Genomic DNA, 23,632 nt, shown 5'->3' with positions numbered 1-23,632 from the left:
AGTATTTGTTATTTTTTTACCTCTTATCAGACGAATGTCATCTAGTTTTCCCAACGTCATAACTTCCGGTGAATAAGGTCAAAATACTGGCTTGATCAAAGATATATAAACGTAGATGCCTCATTCGACCAATCCGCAGGCACTAATGAGGAATCTATGTATATCTCTATGATCAGCCGGTATTTTGCATGTATTTTGACCTTATTCGCCGGAAAGTGATGGCGCGGGGACGGCTGATGCAGAGCCATAGAAAAAAATTGAAGTTGACTTGACAAACGCATCGATTCGCTTCAGAAGGCCTTTATTAACACCCCAGAGCCGCGTGGAGCAGTTATTTGACGGACAGATGCATTTTTTATGGACTTCAAAAACAGAGCAACTATTACTGCTATTATAACGCTTGGATTAGCCAGAACATTTTTAATATAACTCAGATTTTATTTGTCTGAATGAAGAATGTCTTATACACCTCGGATGACTTGAGGGTGAGTAAATCATGGGCTAATTTTCATTTTTGGGTGAACTATCCCTTTAAGAAAGGAAGATGTGTTCGGAGTTTTGCAGACCAGATACAGTGAAAGTTTAATCTATCAACTAGCTCCGCTTCACCTTCTTCGTTGCTCTGGTTGGTTGTAGCGCTATCCTGTTGCGTGCAGAGGGAATTTGAAAGACAACCATTTATCCCGCCCCTCGGATTGAGTCCTGCCAATGGTGTGTTCCCAGACCCAACGTCTTAATGTGGGTCTGGCTTGTCAGGTTTATATAATTGTGTTATATCACCAAATTGTATGATTTGCACTGATAATTTTCGAGTAATTGATTGCACACTACAAAGCAAAGAAATCAAGTACAGAAGAGAAACACAGTTTTCTTGTGTATGTGATTGAGTAAATTGAACGATCTCTGTTTTGGGCGATGACTGAAGAGCAGACAGCTGCTCAGGAGTGTGTTCAGACACATCTGCCATGACTGTTGTGCAGCTGATTGTGATAAAGTGCTCTTGTTGGGTTGGCAGGGCAGCTTGAAGCGTTCAAGGGCCACGGGTTCTGGCAGGAGCGGCAATATTTCCTTAGCAACTCACTGAAGAGGTCACTCAAATGCTCCTATATTTGCAGTGTTTTGATTTCTAGAGAGGCAAGCCTAAAAATAAAGCTCATTCAGAGAGATCTCGGAAAATGAAAACGTGCACGGATTTGATCTTAGAGAGTGTGTATGCTAAAATCCACTCCAACGTTTACATTTATGTAAATGTGTCTTTGACATGGAAAAGATCTTCAGGTTATAAACTGGTGCACACACTTTTCCTTGTGCCAACGCATGACCCTGAAGTGTCTGCAGAGACCGTGATTAGACTCCCCTGAAACTGCCTCATCGACACGGCATCCTCAATAAACCCGTCTCCGGCGCGATGACTCCGATTGATCGAATATTACAATTTAATAATTGTTTAATCAATACAGCATCCTCAATAAACCCGTCTCCGGCCTAACGGCTCCGATCTTTTGAATATTACAATTTAATAATTGTTTAATCAATACAGCATCCTCAATAAACCCGTCTCCGACCTGACGACTGGGTTAGTCCATCTTCAACCCAACTTGGGTTATTTTTAACCCAGAGTGTAAGCAGCATTAATAATATAATATTTAGTATGTGTACAGTTCCAGATGTGAAAATTATTTCACTCAGTCTATAGCCTATAAAACAGATTGCACATCTGGAAAAGAGGTGTGTGTATGTGTGTGTGTGTGTGTGTGTGTGTGTGTGTGTGTGTGTGTGTGTGTGTGTGTGTGTGTGTGTGTGTGTGTGTGTGTGTGTGTGTGTGTGTGTGTGTGTGTGTGTGTGTGTGTGTGTGTGTGTGTGTGTGTGTGTGTGTGTGTGTGTGTGTGTGTGTGTGTGTGTGTGTGTGTGTGTGTGTGTGTGTGTGTGTGGTATTTGTTTTTTGTGAGTATGTTTTCTCTGAATCACACATTTGATACACGAGGCTGCTTCTCTCCGCTGGGATTTGTTTGATCCTCGGATCTAAATGATGGGAAATCCTGGGAAAGTGTGTGATAATTATAACAATGAGGAATGTTATGAAATAAAGAGGGCAAATTAATAATAAATGTGTCAAAATGATTCATCATATCAGGGAACTATTCTAGCTCAAGATTTTTGAATACATTATTTTTTCTTCAAAATAATTACAAAATTCGGTTGAGCTTTATTTTACGGTTTGTGCACTTACAGTGTAATCTCTGAAAGTATTGTGTAGTATACGGTAACTACACAGGTTATGGTTAGGTTCAGGGTTAATACCTAGTTATTACCCAATAACTGTAATTAATATAATAAGTACATATGTACATGCGGAACTGTAAAATAAAGTGCTACCCAAAATGGCTCTATAAAGCTGTTCGTCATACAGTAATGGACTTTACAGGCGGCAAATCAGATCATGTAAGAGTATCATGGCGGATTTTAAACGTCTTTTCCAAACTTCCACACCAACCCTCCAAAAGTAACACAATCCAGAACATTTACCAGGGTTATATCATGACAAAGTGCCATTATTTATGTCGTCATGAGAACTGAGCATATTCCCCACCATAAATTAACATTATTATAAAAAAAACTCATTGTAATGCATCCAGATGATTTACATTTGAGTTTGTCAAAAAAAAAAAAAAGTTGCTGCCTTCATTTTTTAAGTACAATAAACCTGTAGTCAATTCAACTTAAAGGGACAGTTCACCCAAAAATGAAAATTACCCCATGATTTACTCACCCTCAAGTCATCCTAACACACTTAACTTTGATACATTTATAAGAAAACAAGACTTAATAGTGTAATCTTGCTTCTCTGGTAAATGTATGTTGATTTAAAGGGATAGTTGATGAACATTACCCCTCAAGCCATCCTAGGTGTATTTGACATTCCTCTTTCAGACGAATACAATCAGAGTTATATTAAAAAATGTCTTGGCTAATCCAAGCTTTATAATGGGAGCCCAAAAATTTGAAGCCCAAAAAAGTGATCCATCCATTATAAACATGTGACGTAGACGTGTAGCGATACACAAAACTGAAGTCCGGTACAGCAGTTTTTGCATTAACTTCTAAATCTAATTATATAATATATATATTTCTAATTATTTTATATATTTTTTCTCCAATTCGTTATTGAAATATAATCATTTATACACAGTGTCATACATTTAAACATACATTAAATAAACAAGACATCAGTAACAGGTTCAGTAGAATATAATGGATATAACGGCTGATATAGTGCATGTATTTAGTGAAAGAGTTGATTTCTCTAGTGAATTAACAGCTGCGGACACTGAATGACTTCTGAGGTAAATGATGCTGCGTGACATTGTTTACAAGCTGTTTTATTGTCTTTCCGCGGTTGTAACACTGATTGAGCAATTACACGTAATATGATACGTTTCAGTAAGTTGTAATGTATTCTTAACACACCTTAACCCTCTGGTGCTCTTCGGTCATTTCTGACAGGAACATTTTCTGTTTTGAAATGTTGAAAATCACAGCTTCATCGAAATGATATTAAACTTGGTGACTTTTCTAGCATTAGGTATGTAAACACACAAAACAATTAAGGGCATGATTCGAGCATGGTAATTGGTCGTAAAAAAAAGTAGCGTTCATTGTCTTCGGTCATAAATGACCGACCATAGGAAATGAATGGGAAATCGGCAAAAACACAAAAATTCTCCGAATATTTGTGTGTACAATCTACAAATCGGCCACGATGCTGAAAAAAAGTACACAGCAGTAAAGGGGTGACACTCTAAAACATCAAGAGTGTGATATTGACACACACACTCACACGCACACTTATACACACACACACACACACACACACACACACACACACACACACACACACACACACACACACACACACACACACACACACACACACACACACACACACACACACACACACACCTATGAAAAACTGAACCTATGAACAACATTTGGAATTTTTTTAAATCTTTAAAAAAAAGACTTTTCTAGCATTAGGTATGTAAACACAAAAAAAATTGAAGACATGATTCGAGCATGCTAAGTGGTCGTAGAAAAAAAAATGCTCCCACTTGTGCTCTTCGGTCAAAAATGACACCATAGGAAATGAATGGGAAATCGGCAAAAACACAAATTCACAGAAAAAAATCTATATTTCTAACACAAAAAAATTATCTAAAACTTTTTAAATATATATTCAAATCCATCAACAAAAAAATCATTAAATGTGTTCAAAAGAGAACTAGTGAATTCTCAAGCCTATAGAGACCTCTAGTGATTACACACATGGTTGCATGATTTCTTAAATAATACCCAAATCTGCTAATCTGCCTTCAAAAAATATACATATTTTGAAGGCCTAGTCTGTATTTTAACCTGAAATACCGGAATAATAATAAAAAATAAAAAAAATAATAAAAAAACGTATAATTTTCAATGGCAAAAATAGACCATAATTATTGCATAAATATAAAAAAATACCATCAAATCATTTCAAAATACAAAATTAAAAAGAAAAAATATTATTGAAGAAAAATAAATTGCATTGGTTTTACTGGGGTGGAGGAAGTTTAATATTTAGGTGTCCGGGAAGACAACCAATGCAACCCCTAAAGGAAGAGCACCAGAGGGTTAAGAGATATTAATTTATGTTTATTCTTTAGGAAGAGATGATCGCGTTCACTCGCGCGCCGCGCTGCCACTTGAAGTTGAACTGATGCGTCTATAAAGCGCCTTTACAATCACGTCACATTAAAGAGCATCAAAACGGTATTTATCATTTGAATTTCGTGATAAAATGGACTGAATACTTAATATGTTCGTGCAGGAACTCGTATTCAAGTGTGTTCCGCGCTTAAAACAAGCCGTGTGTTAACTCTTCGAAACCGTTTGGTATACACTTGCACCGAAACGAAAGCCCTGTACCGAAACGGTTCAATACGAATACGTGAACCGTTACATCCATAAGTGATGCATTTGTGTAAGAAAAATATCCATATTTAGCATGTTGTAAAATAACATATCTAGCTACCACCTTCAATATTCAACTTTCTCAGAAAGTGTAACGCCTCTCGCAGTTCAAAAGTCTGACGTCCTCGTTACACCAGTAACGCTTTTTTCGTAAGTTAAATACGAAAGACGGTCCGCCGGAAACTTGATTTGTAGGTTGTACTGCCTTACTTGTAAGACACAAGATTCACACATTTTTTACTTCATTACACAAACCCATGGCGTCGCTTCAGAAGAGCTTTATTAACACCCCAGAGCCGTGTGGAGTACGTCAATAATGGATGGATGCACTTTTATGAGCTTCAAATACTCCCTGCCATTATAAAGCTTGGAAGAACCAGGACATTTTTTTATCCTGGGACCCAGAAAAAAAAGTGTTTTGAATTTAGTATTTTTCCATGTCATTACATTGTTTAGAGCATAAGAAAAAATGAAAAAAAAAAAAAAAAACTTTTGTGAAAAATTATATTTTATTCATATGTTATGTGTCCTCTGTAGTTGACACCAGGTTGTTTAAAAAATAAAATGACATGAAATTGCATGTATAGGCAAAAACAATGGGGTTTATTTTTAATGCACCAATAAAAATTTTAGGTTTCAGGATTTTTTTTTTAAGCAAAAAGATGATTCTGAACTATGTTATGAAAGATATAATGAAATGCATTGATATACCATTTTACTTTATGAAATATGTGGGTAAACTGGCCATACTTGGATTTTCCCATTCAATACAATGTATCTATACACTGCATCTAATTAGCATATTAATGTGTTCTCGGTGCAACATGTAATGAGAAAATAAGTGAAATAATGGGAGTAATAATTGGCAGCCTTTTCATAATAATATCTAATATTTCATAGGCATATTGCTTTCCCTATTCACTTGTTATGTCTCCAAAACGCCTGATCAACATGATTTAAGTCCTGGCGTCTCTACAGTGGACATTTATGAAATCAATGCCCTGTTTTGTAACAGAAAGTCATATTTTGATTAGAAACCCCATTACATTTTCCTGAGATGTTGATTTATAACAAACAATTTGAAAATGAATCCGATTTAAATTATAATTAAAAAATATTATCATAAAACATTAATGTCAGCCGTTTTTAAAGACCAAGAAGTAGTTGTTGTCCTGGTGAAACCTCCAAACATTTGGTATCTCTGCAAAGCCCCAAATGTGCTCTTTACAGGACGTCCAGACTGTGACATGTGACATTGTGGGTCCCAGGAGGATATAACAATAATGTCATATGCACCTATGATGACTTGAGAGTGAGTAAATCATGGGCTACTTTTCATTTGTGGGTGAACTGTCCCTTTAAATTACATTTAACTTAATTTAGAGGGAAAAAAACGAGTTGAATCTTGTATAACATAAGCCTAACTTATTTCGATGAGATTATTTTCAGTGCTGAAATATTCAGTAATGAACATTTCCAGGAACCAAAAGGTGCCTAAATTGTCACGAAAACCCCCTCTGGACTTTTAAAACTGACCCGGGACAGCTTTATAAGTTATAAAAAACTCATCCATAATGCAATTGAACGCAGCAGCAATAAAAGAGAGGCAGGAGGCAATGTCTAATTTGACCATCTACATGTTTTATTTGTGTTTTGTAATGACACTGGCTTTTTAAACCTCTATGTTCTCTTGCACTTGCTATCTTAGGAGATGCGTTGGAATTGTAAACAGTGAAAATGATAAAATACATTTCGTATAACTACTTACAAGCAGTGCACGTCCAAGCAGAGGACGACCGTCCCTGCTCCACCCTCGGTTATAACAATACAAGTCATTTATAGCTTTAAGGTTCACATATTTACATAGGTACATGGTACGCCTTGTGTGTTTTTATCCTTTTTTTTATCGTTTTTTCTTAAGAATCATATATACATCCATTAACCCGGCTGCCTGCTGCCAGGGAAACACAGTAAGAATAAATTTGAGTACTAATGTAATCCTTACATTACCTGTAACTTACAATAATATTAATGCAGAGCTCAATCCATTGTCTTTTTCATAAAAAAAAAAAAAAAAGGTCTACTCATCGGTGAGATAAGTCAAATAAACATAATAAAACATATTGCACTTACATCAGGACAGCTGTGGCCCTGGATCAAAGTGGAAAAGGGAAATTCAGCTGAGTGCAATGAACAAAGCAACCAGTGAAACCTATAAATAAATAACTACATTTGTGTACTGGTAAAACAGGTCGTCTTATTAAACAGATATAGGGACCGATCCTAACTGACCATGTGCCCTGTTAAATATACAGAGTGCATGATTAAACCTAACGTCCGAGAAGTGAGGAAACAAAGGGTTAAATAAGTCTGGAAGCTTCATAGTCGAGTGCCGTAATGTCCTGAGAAATGCGGTCTCTTCCGTTCTTAATATGTGGAGCTACAATGAATGGCTTATTGGCTTACAGGTCGCAGCTAAGCGTGTTTTGGATGGTCCGTTTCTAGCCCGGAGCGAAACGCTTGGTCCGTTCCTCTAGAGCGTTCGTTTAAACTCTACTTTGTGCCGCTTCGTCGTGGAGTCGACAGACATGGAGGAAGGTTCACAGGAATAAGTGCATGATCATCGGCGTCCAGACCTCCGGGACGAGACATTTCCAGGAAAGTCGTGGTGAAATGGAGAAGAAGAGGAAACAGTACCCAGTTGTCATAGTGTTAAAGAGGCAAAAGCGGCCCCGGTTTTCTCCAGTACACACATTAAATAACATTCAAATGGGAATAACCAGCATTATTCAGCATGGTGGTGCCCCACTCGTCCTTTCCCTCTATGTAAACGAGCATTTCTCCACTCTTTCCGCCACATTAACAGATAGAATGGCTGATGACAATGAAACGCTAAGTGAAAGAAACCTTGCGGATGCTACGTTTGATAATGTCTCTCTCTCTTTCTCGGTGTTCTGTCGTCTTAGGAGGAGGAGGAGGATGTCGACGTGGTGCTTGGTTTCTTTTGATTCACTAAGTCCATGTAGAGCTCTGAGCGCAGAAAGCGAGCGTACGAGTCTTTCTCCATCAGGCCGTATATCCTCCTCTGGGCCAGGTCGAAGCAAGAGCGCGTGATGTCTTGCAGGTTCTCTTTAGTGTGTTCCCTGGTGTAGGAATCCAAATTCACCTGCGGGACAAACAAAATAGAGCCGTTACTTCCAAGTCCAGGGCTTTGTCAGAAATGCAGGGGTGCCTTTAACAGTCTATTTTAAAGGGTTAGTTCACCCAAAAATGAAAATTCTGTCATTAATTACTCACCCTCATGTCGTTGGACACCCGTCAGACCTCCGTTCATCTTCAGAACACAAATGAAGATATTTTAGTTGAAATCTGATGGCTCTGAAAGGCCTCCATTGGCACAATGGCACGGTTCACTCTCAAGACCCTTAAAAGGCACTAAAGACGTCGTTACAAAGTCCATCTCACTACAGTGGTTCTAAAATAACTTTATGAATCGGCGAGAATAGTTTTTGTGCGCAAAAAACCCCTAAATAACGACTTACATAGTGATGACGATTTCAAAACACGGCCTCATGAAGCTTCGAAGCGTTATGAATCAGTGAGTCGATTCAGCAGTTTGAATCGCCAAATTTCAGCAGTTTGACACGCGATCCGAATCATCATTCGACTCACTGATTCATAACGCTTCGAAGCTTCATGAGGCCGTGTTTTGAAATAGTCATCACTATATAAGTCGTTATTTAGGGTTTTTTTGCGCACAAAAACTATTCTCGTCGCTTTATAAAGTTACTGTAGAACCACTGTAGTGAGATGGACTTTGTAACGACGTCTTTAGTGTCTTTTAAGGGTCTTGAGAGTGTAAAGTGCCATTGAGCCAATGGAGGCCTTTCAGAGCCATCAGATTTCAACTAAAATATCTTCATTTGTGTTCTGAAGATGAACGGAGGTCTGACGGGTGTCGAACGACATGAGGGTGAGGAATTAATGACAGAATTTTCATTTTTGGGTGAACTAACCCTTTAAGATTTAAAGGGACAGTTCACACAAAAATTACATTTTGCTTATTCTTTCAAACCTGTATGACAAAAAAGATGTTTGGTAACCACTAGGTTAATCGAAATCGAACCGCAATCGCGATTTGGCTTATGTGCGATTATGAAAGCGCAAAGGCTGCGATTTTAACGTAATAAATAAATGCCCAGCGTGTCAGTGAAGATCGGCTCTGTGATCAGGAGGAAACGCTGCTCCGTCTGAGTTTGAGCAACATGTGTCAAACATCTTCACAAACTAGTAATGCGGCGCCTTCATAAACCTGTTGTCCAACCAAATACAACGTTTAATAACATGTTTTAACTCACTTCATATCGTCAGTCGAGCTGATGTGGCTTCTTATCACAGAAAGTCAATCAGCACTGAATACTTTTATTATTATGAAAATACCCGAGAAGGCTTGAAGAACTCAAATACACCATATCTTGTCGCAGTCGTGTGTTTATTATCTTTATGTTTAATCAGTCAAAGCGTTTCTATCTTGGTTTTATTCAGCCTACAGCGCGAGCTTCACATCAGGGATTTCCTGAAAACGAACGATTACTTCTCTGGCGCAAATGTGCCGTTTCCGCTCGAGGGCGCCCTCTGGCCTCCAGTATGAATGACACTTTTGGGTAGAAAATAAGAAAAAAAAACTTCTCTCTAAATAAATTTATATGACAATCAATATGTTTTTCTTCAATGTACTGGAGTTTTAATCCCCACAGTGGCTGCATAAGAGGCTCATATTTCATATTAAAGACATAGACTTTAAGAAATTGATATCACAGATAAAAAGCACAGATTTGTATATTAATAATTGTTTTTTTTTTTTACAATAAATCCTTAGACCTTTCTAATGATTTTTAGTCATAGGCTGTCTGCATACTAACCCATCATTTTTAGTTTTCTGTAAAATATAAATATTATTATTATTATACTGTTATATTTATTATTAAACCCTCTATTTAATTTTTTTAATAATGAATGTTATTGTAATAGTAATATTTCTTAATTTTATTTAGCACTAATAATAATCATAGTTATTATTATTAGTCGCATTAATATATAAACACAAAATGTTATATAAACACTTTTCATTTGTAAAAATTAATAAATAATAATAATTGCATTTTAAATCGCAATCGAAATTTTTACCAGAATAATCGCAATTAGATATTTTCCCCAAATCGTGCAGCCCTAGAATACAAATACCATGGAAGTCAATGTCTGGTTCCCAAACATCTTTTGTGTTCAACAGAAGAAAGAAACTCATACAGGTTTAGAGAGTAAATGATGACAATTTTCACTTTAATTAGAGATGCACAATATATCGGTATCGGCCCATATATGTTAATTTTTAATGTTAACGATAATAAAATATGGCCGATATAATAAAGTTGATAAATAATGGATAATGTCGTTCGCCATGATGGTTTTGAATTGCTTGAAATATGATTGGAATCCCTTCAAAAAGTAAAATTCAGTTGCAAGTCTGTCATATAGGCTGCATTACATTTTAACGAGAGAATCATAATTGTGTGCTTTTGGACATGGATTTAATGGTGAGACTTTTGTTTTTGTAATCAGGCTCTCAAACATGATATCAAAAATTGGATTTTAGATTCAATCGGCCAATATGTCGGTTATCGGCTTTCAAAAATAAAGAATTATCGGTTTCATATCGGTGCATCCATAACATTTATGGGTCAATGACAAATAAGAAAGATAATAATTTTAAGCAAAAAATTATGTCCAAAAAATGTATGGTGTTGATTCATATTGGTTTTACAGCTTTTAAGACAAGCATTAATTCATTATTAAACAAGATTTTACCACCCAGAAAATTTCAGGTGGTGCGACCATATACAATATACATATGAATCATAGTAAAATACATATCACATGGTAAATTTCCTTTCCCTTGTCTATGTATTGCCCTTTTAGTCCAATTCATATAAACGGACACTTTTTCTATGTTTCAATTTTCCATAAGGATTTTTTATTTTATTTTTTTTTTTTGCATACATTATATATTTCTTACTTCATTTTGCAATTGCAGTGGGAATTGATGCTTTTAAATGTAAATTTGCTTGTCGCACCACCTGACATTTTAGGTCTTTGAAACACCACAACTCAAAAAGTCAATTGAATTTCAAAAAAATGTAAAGAGTATCTTATAATATTGTAGATCTATTTGATATGTGACATGTATTTTTTCGGACACAAAAAATACATGTCATGTCATTGACCCTTATATCGCTTGACTTTGTGCTTTCTTACTATGGCATTCAATTACAAAAAACTAGTTAACACTGGATGTGTCTAATATTAGAGCTGAGGGATGACCGCAAATTTGACGTCTTTCTCTTTTCGGACCAACGGAATCAATCTCTTGATATTTTTTCCCTTTTTTTGGAAAGTCATAGAAGCACTATCATGGTAGCCTACAAATCTAAACACACCCTAGCGGAAGCAGATATAATTTGCAGTCAGGGCGTCTAGCAACTCTCAGTTGGCTTGCGAGCTGGAAAAACCAAACTCTGGTCAAGCCAATCACATCGTGTATAGAGTCAGTGGGCGGGCAAAAGTTTAACCTATCAACTAGCTCCGCTTCACCTTCTTCGTTGCTCTGGTTGGTTGTAGCGCTATCCTATTGCGTGCAGAGGGAATTTGAAAGACAACCTTTTGGATTGAGCCCTGCCAATGGTGTGTTCCCAGACCCAACATCTTGATGTGGGTCGGACTTGTGAAATGGGAATGCAAAAAAAATTATATTTGTTGTAGTCCACCACTAAAGACTTTTGCCCAACTATGATGACTTCTGCTTCTGAGAGCCATGGGAATGTGAAAAGGGTGCAATGCTGTTTTAGCTTTATCCCTTATTAAACACGCCAGGAAAGTTGCCCTCTATGAGCAGGACTGGACATGTATTTTGCGCACAAATGAGAAACTGCTGCTTCCAATACAATTGAACTGGGTTTACGCAACACCTGGGAGTTGGCTGCACAATATTTGTTATAATCCACATGGAAACCAAATCATGTTTACAATGACTGTACAGTGACATTTTAAGCACTACTTTTTTTAGTATGAGATCTCACTTATCAAACAATATCTTTATTATCTTTCAAATTCTATAAAATAATTCTAATAAAACAATGGTTGCTTGGACTGTGGCATCTTTGAGTATGGGAACATTCACAAAATCCTACAACTTTCAGTGCATAGAAGAGCAAATAGAAAGTGGGTATAAACGTCATACACAATTTTTATTAAAATAGAAGAAAACAGAGGATTTAATTTGTAAATAATTACAAAGCAATCTAATTGTTTGCACTAAAAATGTAGTTTTTAGTCAAATTACACATATAAAGTATTCATTATACAGCTTATTTAATAATATATATATTTAATACAAATATTATAATGGCTAAGATTGTTCAATACATAACATTTTGTACTATAATGTTGACATACTTGGTATTGAGAAACGGTCTGATGGGGGTTAATCAACGACTTCAGTGCAGGTTACATGGTTGACTTTAAGAGTGAGTTACATTCATAAAAAAAAAATGCTGATTCATTCTGGAACGAAGAAAGGTTGTAAACAAGGGAATTATTTTAGCTTTGAACAACACCTTATGAGACGCAACTTCTGCCGCTTCACTTCAGAGAGATCAATGCATTGGCCAGCGCTGTCAGCCATTGAAAAGATATTATGGCAAAGATATCGCTTTCCTCATTTTTTGCATGAATATATGATTGACCTGAAGAATGAAAGCTATATCATATACTTGGAAATATATGAGCAATATCAAGCTCATAGCCATATCAGACGGGCAGCAATGTTCATTTTGTGTGAAAGCATTTATTATTGTTTTATGGAAAAAATTTAACACTAATTTCATATTTATTGTCTTTCAAATAATTAAAGTACCTCTTCATAAGCATGGCTGTTTTTTCAATTTCAAAGCACCTTGTATGAACGGGATGCACCGATACGAAAATGTTGGCCCATACCGATAACCGATTATTCTTTATATTTGAAAACCAATATATTGGCAGATAAATCTAAATCCAAATTTGTATATCATGTTTGAGAGCCTGATTACAAAAAAAAAGTCTCACTATTAAAAGCCATGTCCCAAGCACACAATTATGATGTTCTCATAATATAATGCAGCCTATATGACAGACTTGCTCTGCACATGTTGAACTTAACCATATTTTTCTTTTTTTAAATATTTTCCTATCATATTTCAAGCAATTCAGGGTGAACAATGCGCATCTGAAGCGAAATAATCCATTATTTATCAGCTTTAATATATCGGCCACATTTTCTTATCGGGTTGATAACATTAAAAATGAACATATATCGGCCGATACCGATATGGTGACGATAAATTGTGCGAAAATTCATAAGCCATGTAGACTTCAATACTACATTTTCTTTACAACAGCTCATGGAGATTGCCACACAACATACGTTTAATAACTTTTAAAAGGAAGAAGAAAACGCTTCCCATATCTTTTGTTGTTGACATCGGTAATGTCTGATTGTCGTGTGTTGGTGTTCATTTTAAAATCTGGGTCTTGAAGATAAAACCAGCTGAGAAACTGATCTTTTTTATATAATGGCACATGAAAATCAAACTGTCCCGTTAAAGGGATAGTTCACCAAAAACAGAACATTTTGTCATAGTACATACTCGCCCTGTGTGAGTTTCTTTCTTCTTCTCAACACAAAAGAAGATATTTTGAAAAATGTTGGTAACCAAACAGTTGACGGCACCCGTTGAGCAGGAAAAAATAATATGGAAGTCAATGGGAGCTGTCAACTATTCAAAATATCTTCTTTTGTGTTCATCAGAAGAAAGAAAGAGGTTTTTTTCGGGGTGAACTATCCCTTTCCCATTTGAGTGAAACGGTCTCTTCCAGTCCAAGGGTTTGTAGCCAGAATAAGCTGCCATCTGGACTGGACTTTATGCGGAGCGTCAAAGATCTGGCAGTGTGAATCTACACAAAGCTCCACCGCTGGAAAGCCCTGCGAGCTCCTGCTGCTCGTCTCATTTTGAATTTCCAAGCTGCTTTCCAAGTTTGGAGAATGAAAACATGCACTCAAACGGCCAAGAGGGAGTCCATTACTCAGGCATGACATCATATCCTCCATGGCTCTGACAAATCTTTTAGGTTTCGTGACACAACGCGGAGTATTTTAAGACTATTTCCAGCTGCTAAATAATACAGAACGGCATTGTTTATATGAGGTACCTAACTTTTTAACTTTTGGGATGATTTTTAACCTCAGTAGGCGTTTGCAGTCTGTAAAAGTTCAAAGAGACTTGCTCACCTCTTTGCAGGACTGGATGGCGATGAATTCCGCGTAGATTTTCTTAGCTTTCGATGTCATCTTGGACTGCGATTTAATCTTCTTGTAATCCTCGCAGGCCAGCCAGAAATCCAGGTTCTCTTCACTAAACTCGGTGCGCAAGAAAGCTCGAAACGCCGCCAGCCCATCTGATGAGGGAGAGGGGGAAAATAAAGAGGCAGAAAGAGGGGAGATGTTATTGGATGGATAAACAGAGAGCCATGGCAACGGCAGCCTCCACTGAGCGCCAAACCGTGAGTCAATACTAGCGCATTAACAAGTCAAGAACACATTGCATTTGTCCTCGTGCCATGCCTTGGACGAAACATTTTCTTCATTTAGTTGGACATTCAAACCCTCGCATTATTTCTAGGTTGCAGCAACATTTCCATTGCACACATACAAGTGCATTTCCATGCCTAAAGCGAGGGAAAACAAATGTGCCAGTGCTGCAAGACGACATTTAATGCAGGATGTGATTGTGGCTTCCTTACAGTAACACTGACATTTCCTCTCAGATCTAAAGGCGGCCAGTATTAAAATAGAAGGAAGTGTGGCTCCATCCCATAGCACGCAATCACCTTTCCTGCTGATAACAGCCTTCCAATCGCTGCGGAAAAAAGGACATCTCCTGCCCCGAATCTCATGATTCACAGTGCCTTTGAATGCCACAAAATGACATTTGATTTCATAATACACACAGCCGTGATATGGATGGTGGGCTTTTGCCGGAGTGGGTTAATCTGTGGTCTTTCCCTGACTCCATACGGCTCTAGGACTCATCCGGGATTACTATGAAAGCCATTGAGCATGTTCAACAGAGCGTTCATTCACTGACTCTGAGCAGGAAGTCGAGGGAAAGCATGCATGCCTCACTAAAACAATGCAACAATGCAGCCGCCATCCCTGTGGATTCAAGCCAAGCCAAAGGAATTCAGCAAATACAACAATTCATTACACTTACATTTGTGGACGAGCAGCTTGTCCAACGATTCGCCCCACTTCATTGCCTCTTCTGGAGTGGGCCTGCAAATAAAGGCAGAACGGTTTTTCAGCAAGCCCATCTCTGTCAGGTTTCTCATTGTATGACCCATTCGAAGCTGTGCCCTTCTCTCGCTCGAGTATGTGTGTGTGTGAGTGTCTGAGTAAGTCTCAGTTGGACGCCCTCTTTTATATTTCCCTCTGTGAAGAGGAGGGGGTGGGATCAGGCTGCACCAATAGGATGGCTCGGTAGGCGGAGGCTCCGCCCACAGCCTCTCTCAAAGACTCATTCTTGCCTTCATCGTCTGTCTAAGCTCAGCGCATACAGTCTGCAGCCTTAACACTTACGTTGACACTGCCTAATAAGGGAACTTTATCTAACAGGGGAGCGTTATTCGAGATAAAAACATAAATCAGATCATAAAGTGATTATTCTGACCTACTTACAACTTCTGTGCATTGATTTAATCAGATCTGTTCCATGCAACAACTCATATTTTGCAGTTTATGCATAGCTGAACACACTCAAAATACTAATGATATGAGTGCATATGCCCTTAATATAATCATATTTAACCCTGTGATGCATGACAACCACTACATTAGACAGACAGTGTTGTTTTAGTATCATTGCGATAGTATTATTGTTTTCTTTTTGTATTATTGTGCTTTAGACATTCTACTAACTATTAGTAACTACACATCCACTAGCTGTCATTAAAGTATTAGTAGATGGTCTGTTTAATATCTAACTCTTTATTTCGATGCTCCCCAACAGACGTTCTACTGACTATAAGTAACTTTACAACTACATGTCAACTTATTACCCTAACCTAACAGTCTACTAATACTCTAATGAGTAAGTTGACATGTACTTGCAAAATGACTTATCGTTAGGAGAATGTCTAAAGTGAACTATTGAAATAAAGTGTAACCCTAGAAGGATTTTATTCATTATTATGTACTAGTATTACTTTTATTTTTTTAGCACTTCAAGTTAAAATAAATGAAAATGAGAAATGCTGACTTGGCAGTAGCTGAAATAAAATAAGTAAAAAAGATGCTGGTATCCTCTGAACTTTATATTATTTGTAGGCTTTAATTAGGGCTTGGCGTTAACTTTTTTTTTGCTCACCAGTCACTGTGGCTCGTGGTTTTCCAAAGTTACTAGCCACTCACTGGCCACAATTTTGATATCAAAACCATTGGGAAAAACTACCATTTAGATATTTTTAATATCATCTCATAATTTGGCAGCAGGAATATTAGGCTGCTGTCACTTTAAGACCTGACGCACGGATCCATTATACTGTTACACGTGTGTTTTCTTTCTCAACTGTTTATGTTCACTTAAAACAGGACTGACTGTGTTTATGCGAATACACAGCATCTTGACATCATTTTGTGTGTATTTGACTGTTTAAGCGCAATAAGCAGCGAAAAACAACTCAATTTAGTGCCGAGAGACGGCTTTATGTGCCGCACTTTGGGTGAATCTGCAGGAATGAGTAAAATTATGAGCAATATGAGCAATCCCACGGCGAAATTCAAGCCCTGTAACAGCAACAATATTCATCCGGAGCAAATTAAACGAGTGAGGGGAGGAAGGTTTGTGTGTAACTCGCTGTCGGAGAGATGAGAGAGAAAGCGTTTCAGATATTTCAGTATCGATATGTATCACACTACATTGCACTTGGTGTAAAAAATTTAAATGTATATGTTATATTACATATAAAATTCAACCCGCCAAAGTGGCTAGTCGGACTGACTGCGTTACACACCACTGCTGAAATACACACACATCTGGCGGGTGTCAAGCCCTGCTGTTAATATATCGTTAATATCACAAATTGCAAAGGACATTTTCACTTGCATCTAAAAGACATCCTTTCAGACCCTTTTCTCAGTGTGTCTGTCTCTTTCATCCCACACACACGAGCAGAGAGCCACCAGCTGGATAATTACCCACACACACACACACTTACTTGATAGACTTCAAGGATTTGTCGAGCTTGCCGACTGGGGTGCTTCCGGGAGACTCATTCCTCCTCCTCAGGAAAGCGAGTCGGTTCTTCATGTCTTTGGCCCTGCAGAAAAACGCACATTAGTGTAAGAGTTGAGTTGTGCAGGTCACAACAAAAACGAATCGTCAAATCCGAAAAACACAAGCGCATAGATCCAAACGCAGTGACTCCCTACATGTCTTCCTAAATCCTCAGTTATCCTCAACGTTGAGACGCCGCTTGAAGTTCCTCGAGCCGCTTTGAGAAACTCTTTCTGCCTCTCGTCAATCTCTCTTCCTTCTCGCCAGTCCTGCGTCTGAGCGAGCGGATGAGTGAAGGGAGGGTTCTGCCACTCTCCACACCATCGCTCCGCTGTTCAGGTGACACCGGGAGTCCCGGGAGCCCTAACCTAGGGGCCGACGGGCCCCGGGGACCGCTGTGGAGTGCAGCTGCATCTCCAAATCTCCTAAAAAGCTGACTGTTCACCCCTGGATCCACGTCTCATGAGATGCGCGCATGGGCCCGGGAACCTCCAGATGCCCGTCCTCCCTCTGCCTGACCTCACGTACCTCTTCCAGAGGAGCACAATTTCCGCCCACTGATTTCCACTGTGGCTTTGCAGATCCTCTGCCCTCATCAGCTCCATTTGGCCTCTCGTACCGCAGGCACACGCTGATGACAGTACCAAAAAAAGAAGCTGAATCCCATTTTTGGCCCTCCCAAGGCCAGCGTTCCCACATAAAGCACACGCGGACAGTTCCTGCGGTCCGTGATTGAACAATAGGCATGAACCCTCTTAACTCGCTAAAAATAACCAAATTATGCCAGATGAGCATCTTTTTTCTAGTTGTCGAGGGACAGTGTATAACAGATTTGAATGTGGCTAATCCCATCATAATTCATCTAATTGTGTGATTTCATACGGTTTATCGATTTGTTTCCCTGTGTAAATATGGTGAGATTTCTTCTTTTTTTTTTAAACAGTTCTCTTCTGCTCACCAAGACTGCATTTAAGTGATCAAAAATACAGTCAAATTGTGAAATATTATTACAAATTAAAATCACTGTTTTCTATGCGAATATATGCAATTTATATCATGTGATCAAAGCTGAATTTTCTGCATCATTACTCCGGTCTTCAGAGTCACATGATCCTAGAAATGATTCTAATATGATGATTTGATGCTCAAGAAACATTTATGATTATTGTACAACACATATTTTATGGAAACCGTGATCATTTAGAGAGTTTAAAAGAAACGCATCTTTCGTAACATTATAAATGTCAGTTTTGACCAATTTAATGCACCTTTGGTGAATAAAATAATGAATTTAGTACAAAAAATATGATATATGCTAAACGTGTCGAACAAGAGCCTTTTACTGTACCTACAAAATATATATACCTAAAACAAAAGTGGCTAAATTTGAATTCTGGGTAATCCTGTACTAATGCGTGAATGCTGGCGAGGGAAATATCATATTTGGAAAAGGCACCGGACTAACAGCTGATTCAAGTAAGTTTTCTACTTACAGTAAACTTAGAAAAAGAGGTGAGATCATAAAATATATATATATACAATAACCAAAGAGCATTAACATCCTTATAAGTCTGAATAATAATAATAATAATAATAATAGATAACTGTGATACAGATGATATAAATAGATTCCAAATTATTCCAATCAATATTTAAAGCTACACTCCATAGGGCATAATTCTCCATGTGTATTTTTACAGGTGTTTTGTATGTGCTATTACACAGCTGTAATCAATAATCAAGCTCAGTTCTGTAGAAACCGCTGGTTAATAATCAGAGCTCTGGGTTTGATGATGGAAAGCGTAGACGAGCCTCGACAGGAAAAAGGAAGTCTGCAACTATTTATGACACATTGCGTGGTCCTGTAGACCGGAACTGCTAGGAATTCCCCCTCTTCAGACCAAAGGCCGAAATACAGCACCGGACGCTACTCTTTCCAGGTAAAGATTGAGCTAAAATATCAGGATTGAAGAGATCAAGATCGTTTCATTTAAGGATCCCGGTTTCACCAATCTGCTCAACAAGCTGGGAAACGGGATGATGAAACATTAGTCAGCCGCGGCGTGGCAAACTGAGAGGAAGTTCCTCACACCAGATGTTTCAGAACGAATGCTGCAGATCAATGAAAGTCCACATACACTCATTCACATCTTATAGTGCTATATAATTAATCACAGTGACGTTTCCCTTCACTGGAAAAAAAAAACAAGAGACCCTTTTCACAGACTGTGATGATGAGTTTTAACCGTCATCAATATAGTAAATCCAGCTAAATTTCATTTTTTTTAATGTATATACATTTATAACACTAATACTTTGTATTATATTACTTTTGCACCAAATTACAGAAAACAATTTAGTGCTGCTGTGAGGGTGTTTCTAATACTATTCAATTCATCAATTCTAATATGACAGTATGAAAAAGTCTAAATTTACTGTAAATAAAAAATACTGTACTAAATATTTTTTATTTTAGATAAAATATATATTTTACAAAAATGTTTAATCTAAAATTACTACAAAATCAAAGCCATGTGTCTAACAAAGTTGTGTTCCAAATTTGAAGTTGATATCACAAAAATTGAAGTCCCCATGAGATTTTGTTTAGGCTCTGTACCAAAAATAGCCACCGGGTGTCATTGAAATTCCATAGATTTTTTTTAATGCATTTTCCTGTCAATTTCTGTCCAAATGTCACTTCCATCACAAAACGGTCACCAAATATGGAACCTTGAGACTAAGACCTTTCCGACGATATGTGTTTTGTCAAGTTTCACCCAGCCGTCCAATCACAGTGGAGGAGGGGCGGGACAAATACAACACCGACCAACCACCACATTCTGCTTGTACGACGTCAACAGATGAAAACAACAAACATAATAACGAAAAAAAAATGTAAACAAATAAATAACGGAACAAACTTATTTAAAACAAGAGCCAGAGCAAATACTTCGCATTTTTATATAGAATCAATCCAGAAACAGACCATCTGTGAAATGAGATGCTAGTAACACTTCCGCAGATATTCCAGATCATAACAAGCAAAGAGTCTCAACTGAAGAAAAGAAACGCTGCACTGCCAAAATGCTCCCAAGCGCCCACAGTGAGATGTTTTCAGCCGGATAAAAACGCTTTGGTGGACACCGGACGCGAATGACGCGAATAAATCGCGCTTTTCGCGCGAAGTTTGACGCTTGAACATTTTGAGTTTACTCGCTTCATTTGCGCGTGACATTCACTTTTACAACAGACGCGAATTCTCCTCATGGGCAGGGCTTCTGCCAGCGTCTCGTCTCATTGAGAAATGGCTGACATGGGCTGTGTTTACACGTCTTTTTTGTTCAAATCTACAGTTAATGTATGACAAAACATAGTTTTAAGACTTTTTCAGGCGATAATGTCGTTGTTTAAAGCTCAAATCTGTGGTTTATTTATATAAAGAGTGCCTATTTGAACATTTTATCTGCCGTTTTCGGAGTTGTGAGCTCCAGTGGATCAGCGGTGCTCATTAACCCCGGCGAGAGCAGCCTTTCCTCGGCTAGTCCTTCTGATGTCTCTGTGGCGTCTCATGCATCTATAATTCGTCTTGTGTTTATGTAACGGCCGATCTTTGGTCTCATGGATCTATAATTTGTTCCCTGGCAAATCCTTTAGGCTGAGGGCAAAGTGAAGTTTCAGTACTTTTTTATTTTTAGGCTATTTAAGGCTATTTTAGGCTATTTTGTTACCGTTGTAGCCGACTAGCACTGACTTTGAATGTTTGACTGAATTGTTTGCTTTATTTCATGTATTGATTATTAAACCTTTTACTTATACTTTTGTATTATTGATCATACATAAACTTGCATTTAACAAAAAGAGACTGGGTTGTGTTTCATGTCATTTAATGTTATCACAGTGATAATCATATTGTCCGAACCAGATATTAATATACAGATTTTCTCTTCATTGTCGTCACTACTAGAGCAAGCTCCTGATTGGTTACCGCCATTCGCGCGAATCACGCGTCAAACTCTCAATTCGCTCAAGTGTCATTTGCGCGAATCGCGCCGCAGAATTTCTATTTGCGTCTTTGCATTGACTTAACATGTAAATCACTCGCGCAAATCGCGTCATTTGCGTCTGGTGTGAACGCACCATTGGACTTTTCAATTCCAAGACTTTTTTAATTCTGTAAAGCCAGCAACATGCCATCAGTGTCTGTCAGTAGTGATAGTGTAGGGGTAAGGTGTGTTGCACAAAGTTTTGACATTATTCGACCTTAGGTTCGAATCCGGCTTTTGCCGAACTCGCTGTACTTCCTTTTCCCATCACATATCAGATTGTAAAGGCGTTTATTTTCAATTAAAAATGAAGAAAATATTTGAAAAGTGGAAATAAAGTGTCTAACGTTTGTTGTAACTGCTGCTCATGTTTTGTATGTGGACAGGTAGTAGCTACAGTTTTGGTTTATGTTGACAAGTGTGAAAGTGCCCGCTCACTTTTGCCCAGGCCCGACCAAAAATAAAATTCTGCATACGCCACTGGTATGAACGTCATTTTGAGTAGAAAATGAACTCCAAATGTCACAAAATGGCAAGTTACTAAACCTAACAACAAAAGCAATGATGAAACACAGCTGGAAAACAGCAAAAAATCAACCTTATTAATTATTCAAACCCCAGTGCATGATGGGAACACCAGTATCAGAAAAGTTGAGTAGTTTTACTTAATTGTATAATGTTAATATTTACGCTTGAATTGAGTACTTACTGAATTCTTGCCTGAACTAACTTATGTAGAAATTATGTTTTTTTTTTTCTGTAGTATTTACCAGAGAATCATTTGTAGCCTATCAGTGTTGTTTAAAACATCATTAATGATAACTCAAACATAACATCAGTTTTAGATAACCGGAAACACTCTCACTCATTGTCAGTTATGTGGTAAACCGTTAAAGTCATCATTATTATGTTATGATATTTGTCATTTGTAAGATATTTTAAACTCTTTACGTCCAATCTGGCTCATATTTAGCTCTCTGACGTTTGCACATAAACATCTTTTTATGTCGGATCCTCCGGCGGGAAATAATATTGACAAAGCTCGGAATCGAAGCCCAGAGAGTCGGATCAGATAACATCATAACTGCTGACATCATCAGGATTTTTGGGAGATAAACCGACTCACACACATGATCTCAAGCAGCTCTCAAAACAGACATGCAGAATTATGGATGGGTTATGATTCCGCAGTGTGTCGAACGAAACAAATAAATCACGACATATTTCATCCCAAAGCTCAGAAATAGCGCTTACACAAGGAATGAGTGAATGCTGGCCAATGGGAGCGATTTATTTTTGACTTCCAGTGGGAAGATCTGGATTGAAATGTGCGGGTCTGAGAAGGAGGGTGTTGGATCGCACACACAAGAGGAAAGATTCTCGACCGTTTATGGGCCCTGGAAAATATTTATACGTGTAATGAAACAGTTTATGGTCCGGGTCGGGTTTCACTGCGATCTCAGAGGCTTTGGTGAAAACAGATCAACACACTGAGTCCTGCAACCACTGCTGTCCCGGAGCCTGTCCTCGCTCAGCACATCTGCAGGGCTGACATTGAATGCAATGCTGCCACCTACTGGATGTGAGCATTACCAACACTAGATATATCAGCACAGGCCGAATGAGCTGAATGTGCAAAACACATTAAGGCTGTACAAAAACATCTGGTTTTAATATGTTTGCTGCTTTGATTATATCATGTTGGCATAAAAGGTATTTATATTAAGTTACTAAAAATACACACAATTTTGAGCTCTCTTCTGCAATTATTACTTTTAAATGACGTCTTAAAGCACATCTTTTTGAAGCTTTTCCTGATTGGTTTTAATTGATGGATGATCTTAATGCTGAATGTTGCTTTGATTGTATTGCTGTCTTGTATGTTATGACTGTCTTTACTCTTTAGGTTGTTCGGTGTCTTTGAGTGTGAGTCTAAATAAAATGCATTTTTATTATTCTTAGAATGTACAGTTTGTACAGTATAAAAACCATCACGCATATGGAGAGTCCCCGTAAACCACATTTACAAGTGTGTGTGTGCGTCTGAGTGTGTGTGTGCGTGTGAGTGTGTGTACATCCATGTGTGTATATGTGTGTGTCTGTGTGTGTGTACATGTGTGTGAGTGTGAATGTGTGCGTGTGTGTGCATGAGTGTGT

At 37.9% G+C, this 23,632-nt stretch overlaps 1 protein-coding gene across 8 annotated transcripts in view; it reads right to left on the bottom strand.

Annotated features, from left to right (window-relative positions):
* Positions 1-6,628: 6,628 nt before the first annotated feature.
* rgs3a (regulator of G protein signaling 3a) overlaps positions 6,629-23,632 on the bottom strand; it is a 308,005-nt gene continuing 291,001 nt past the window's right edge. For all 8 annotated transcript variants that reach the window (XM_079815949.1, XM_079815950.1, XM_079815953.1 and 5 more), the window contains 4 exons: positions 17,374-17,475; positions 15,372-15,433; positions 14,390-14,556; positions 6,629-8,173 (listed from right to left, as the gene is read on the bottom strand). In XM_079815949.1, coding sequence (XP_079672075.1) covers positions 7,970-8,173; positions 14,390-14,556; positions 15,372-15,433; positions 17,374-17,475 — 535 coding nt within the window. In that variant the 3' untranslated portion in view covers positions 6,629-7,969. The remainder of the gene's footprint in view (positions 8,174-14,389; positions 14,557-15,371; positions 15,434-17,373; positions 17,476-23,632) is intronic.

Source organism: Gobio gobio, assembly GCF_949357685.1.
Source record: "Gobio gobio genome assembly, chromosome: 4".
Lineage (NCBI taxonomy): Eukaryota > Metazoa > Chordata > Actinopteri > Cypriniformes > Gobionidae > Gobio > Gobio gobio.
The sequence above is the reverse complement of the archived record's forward strand: the minus strand, read 5'-3'. Positions and strand labels throughout refer to the sequence as shown.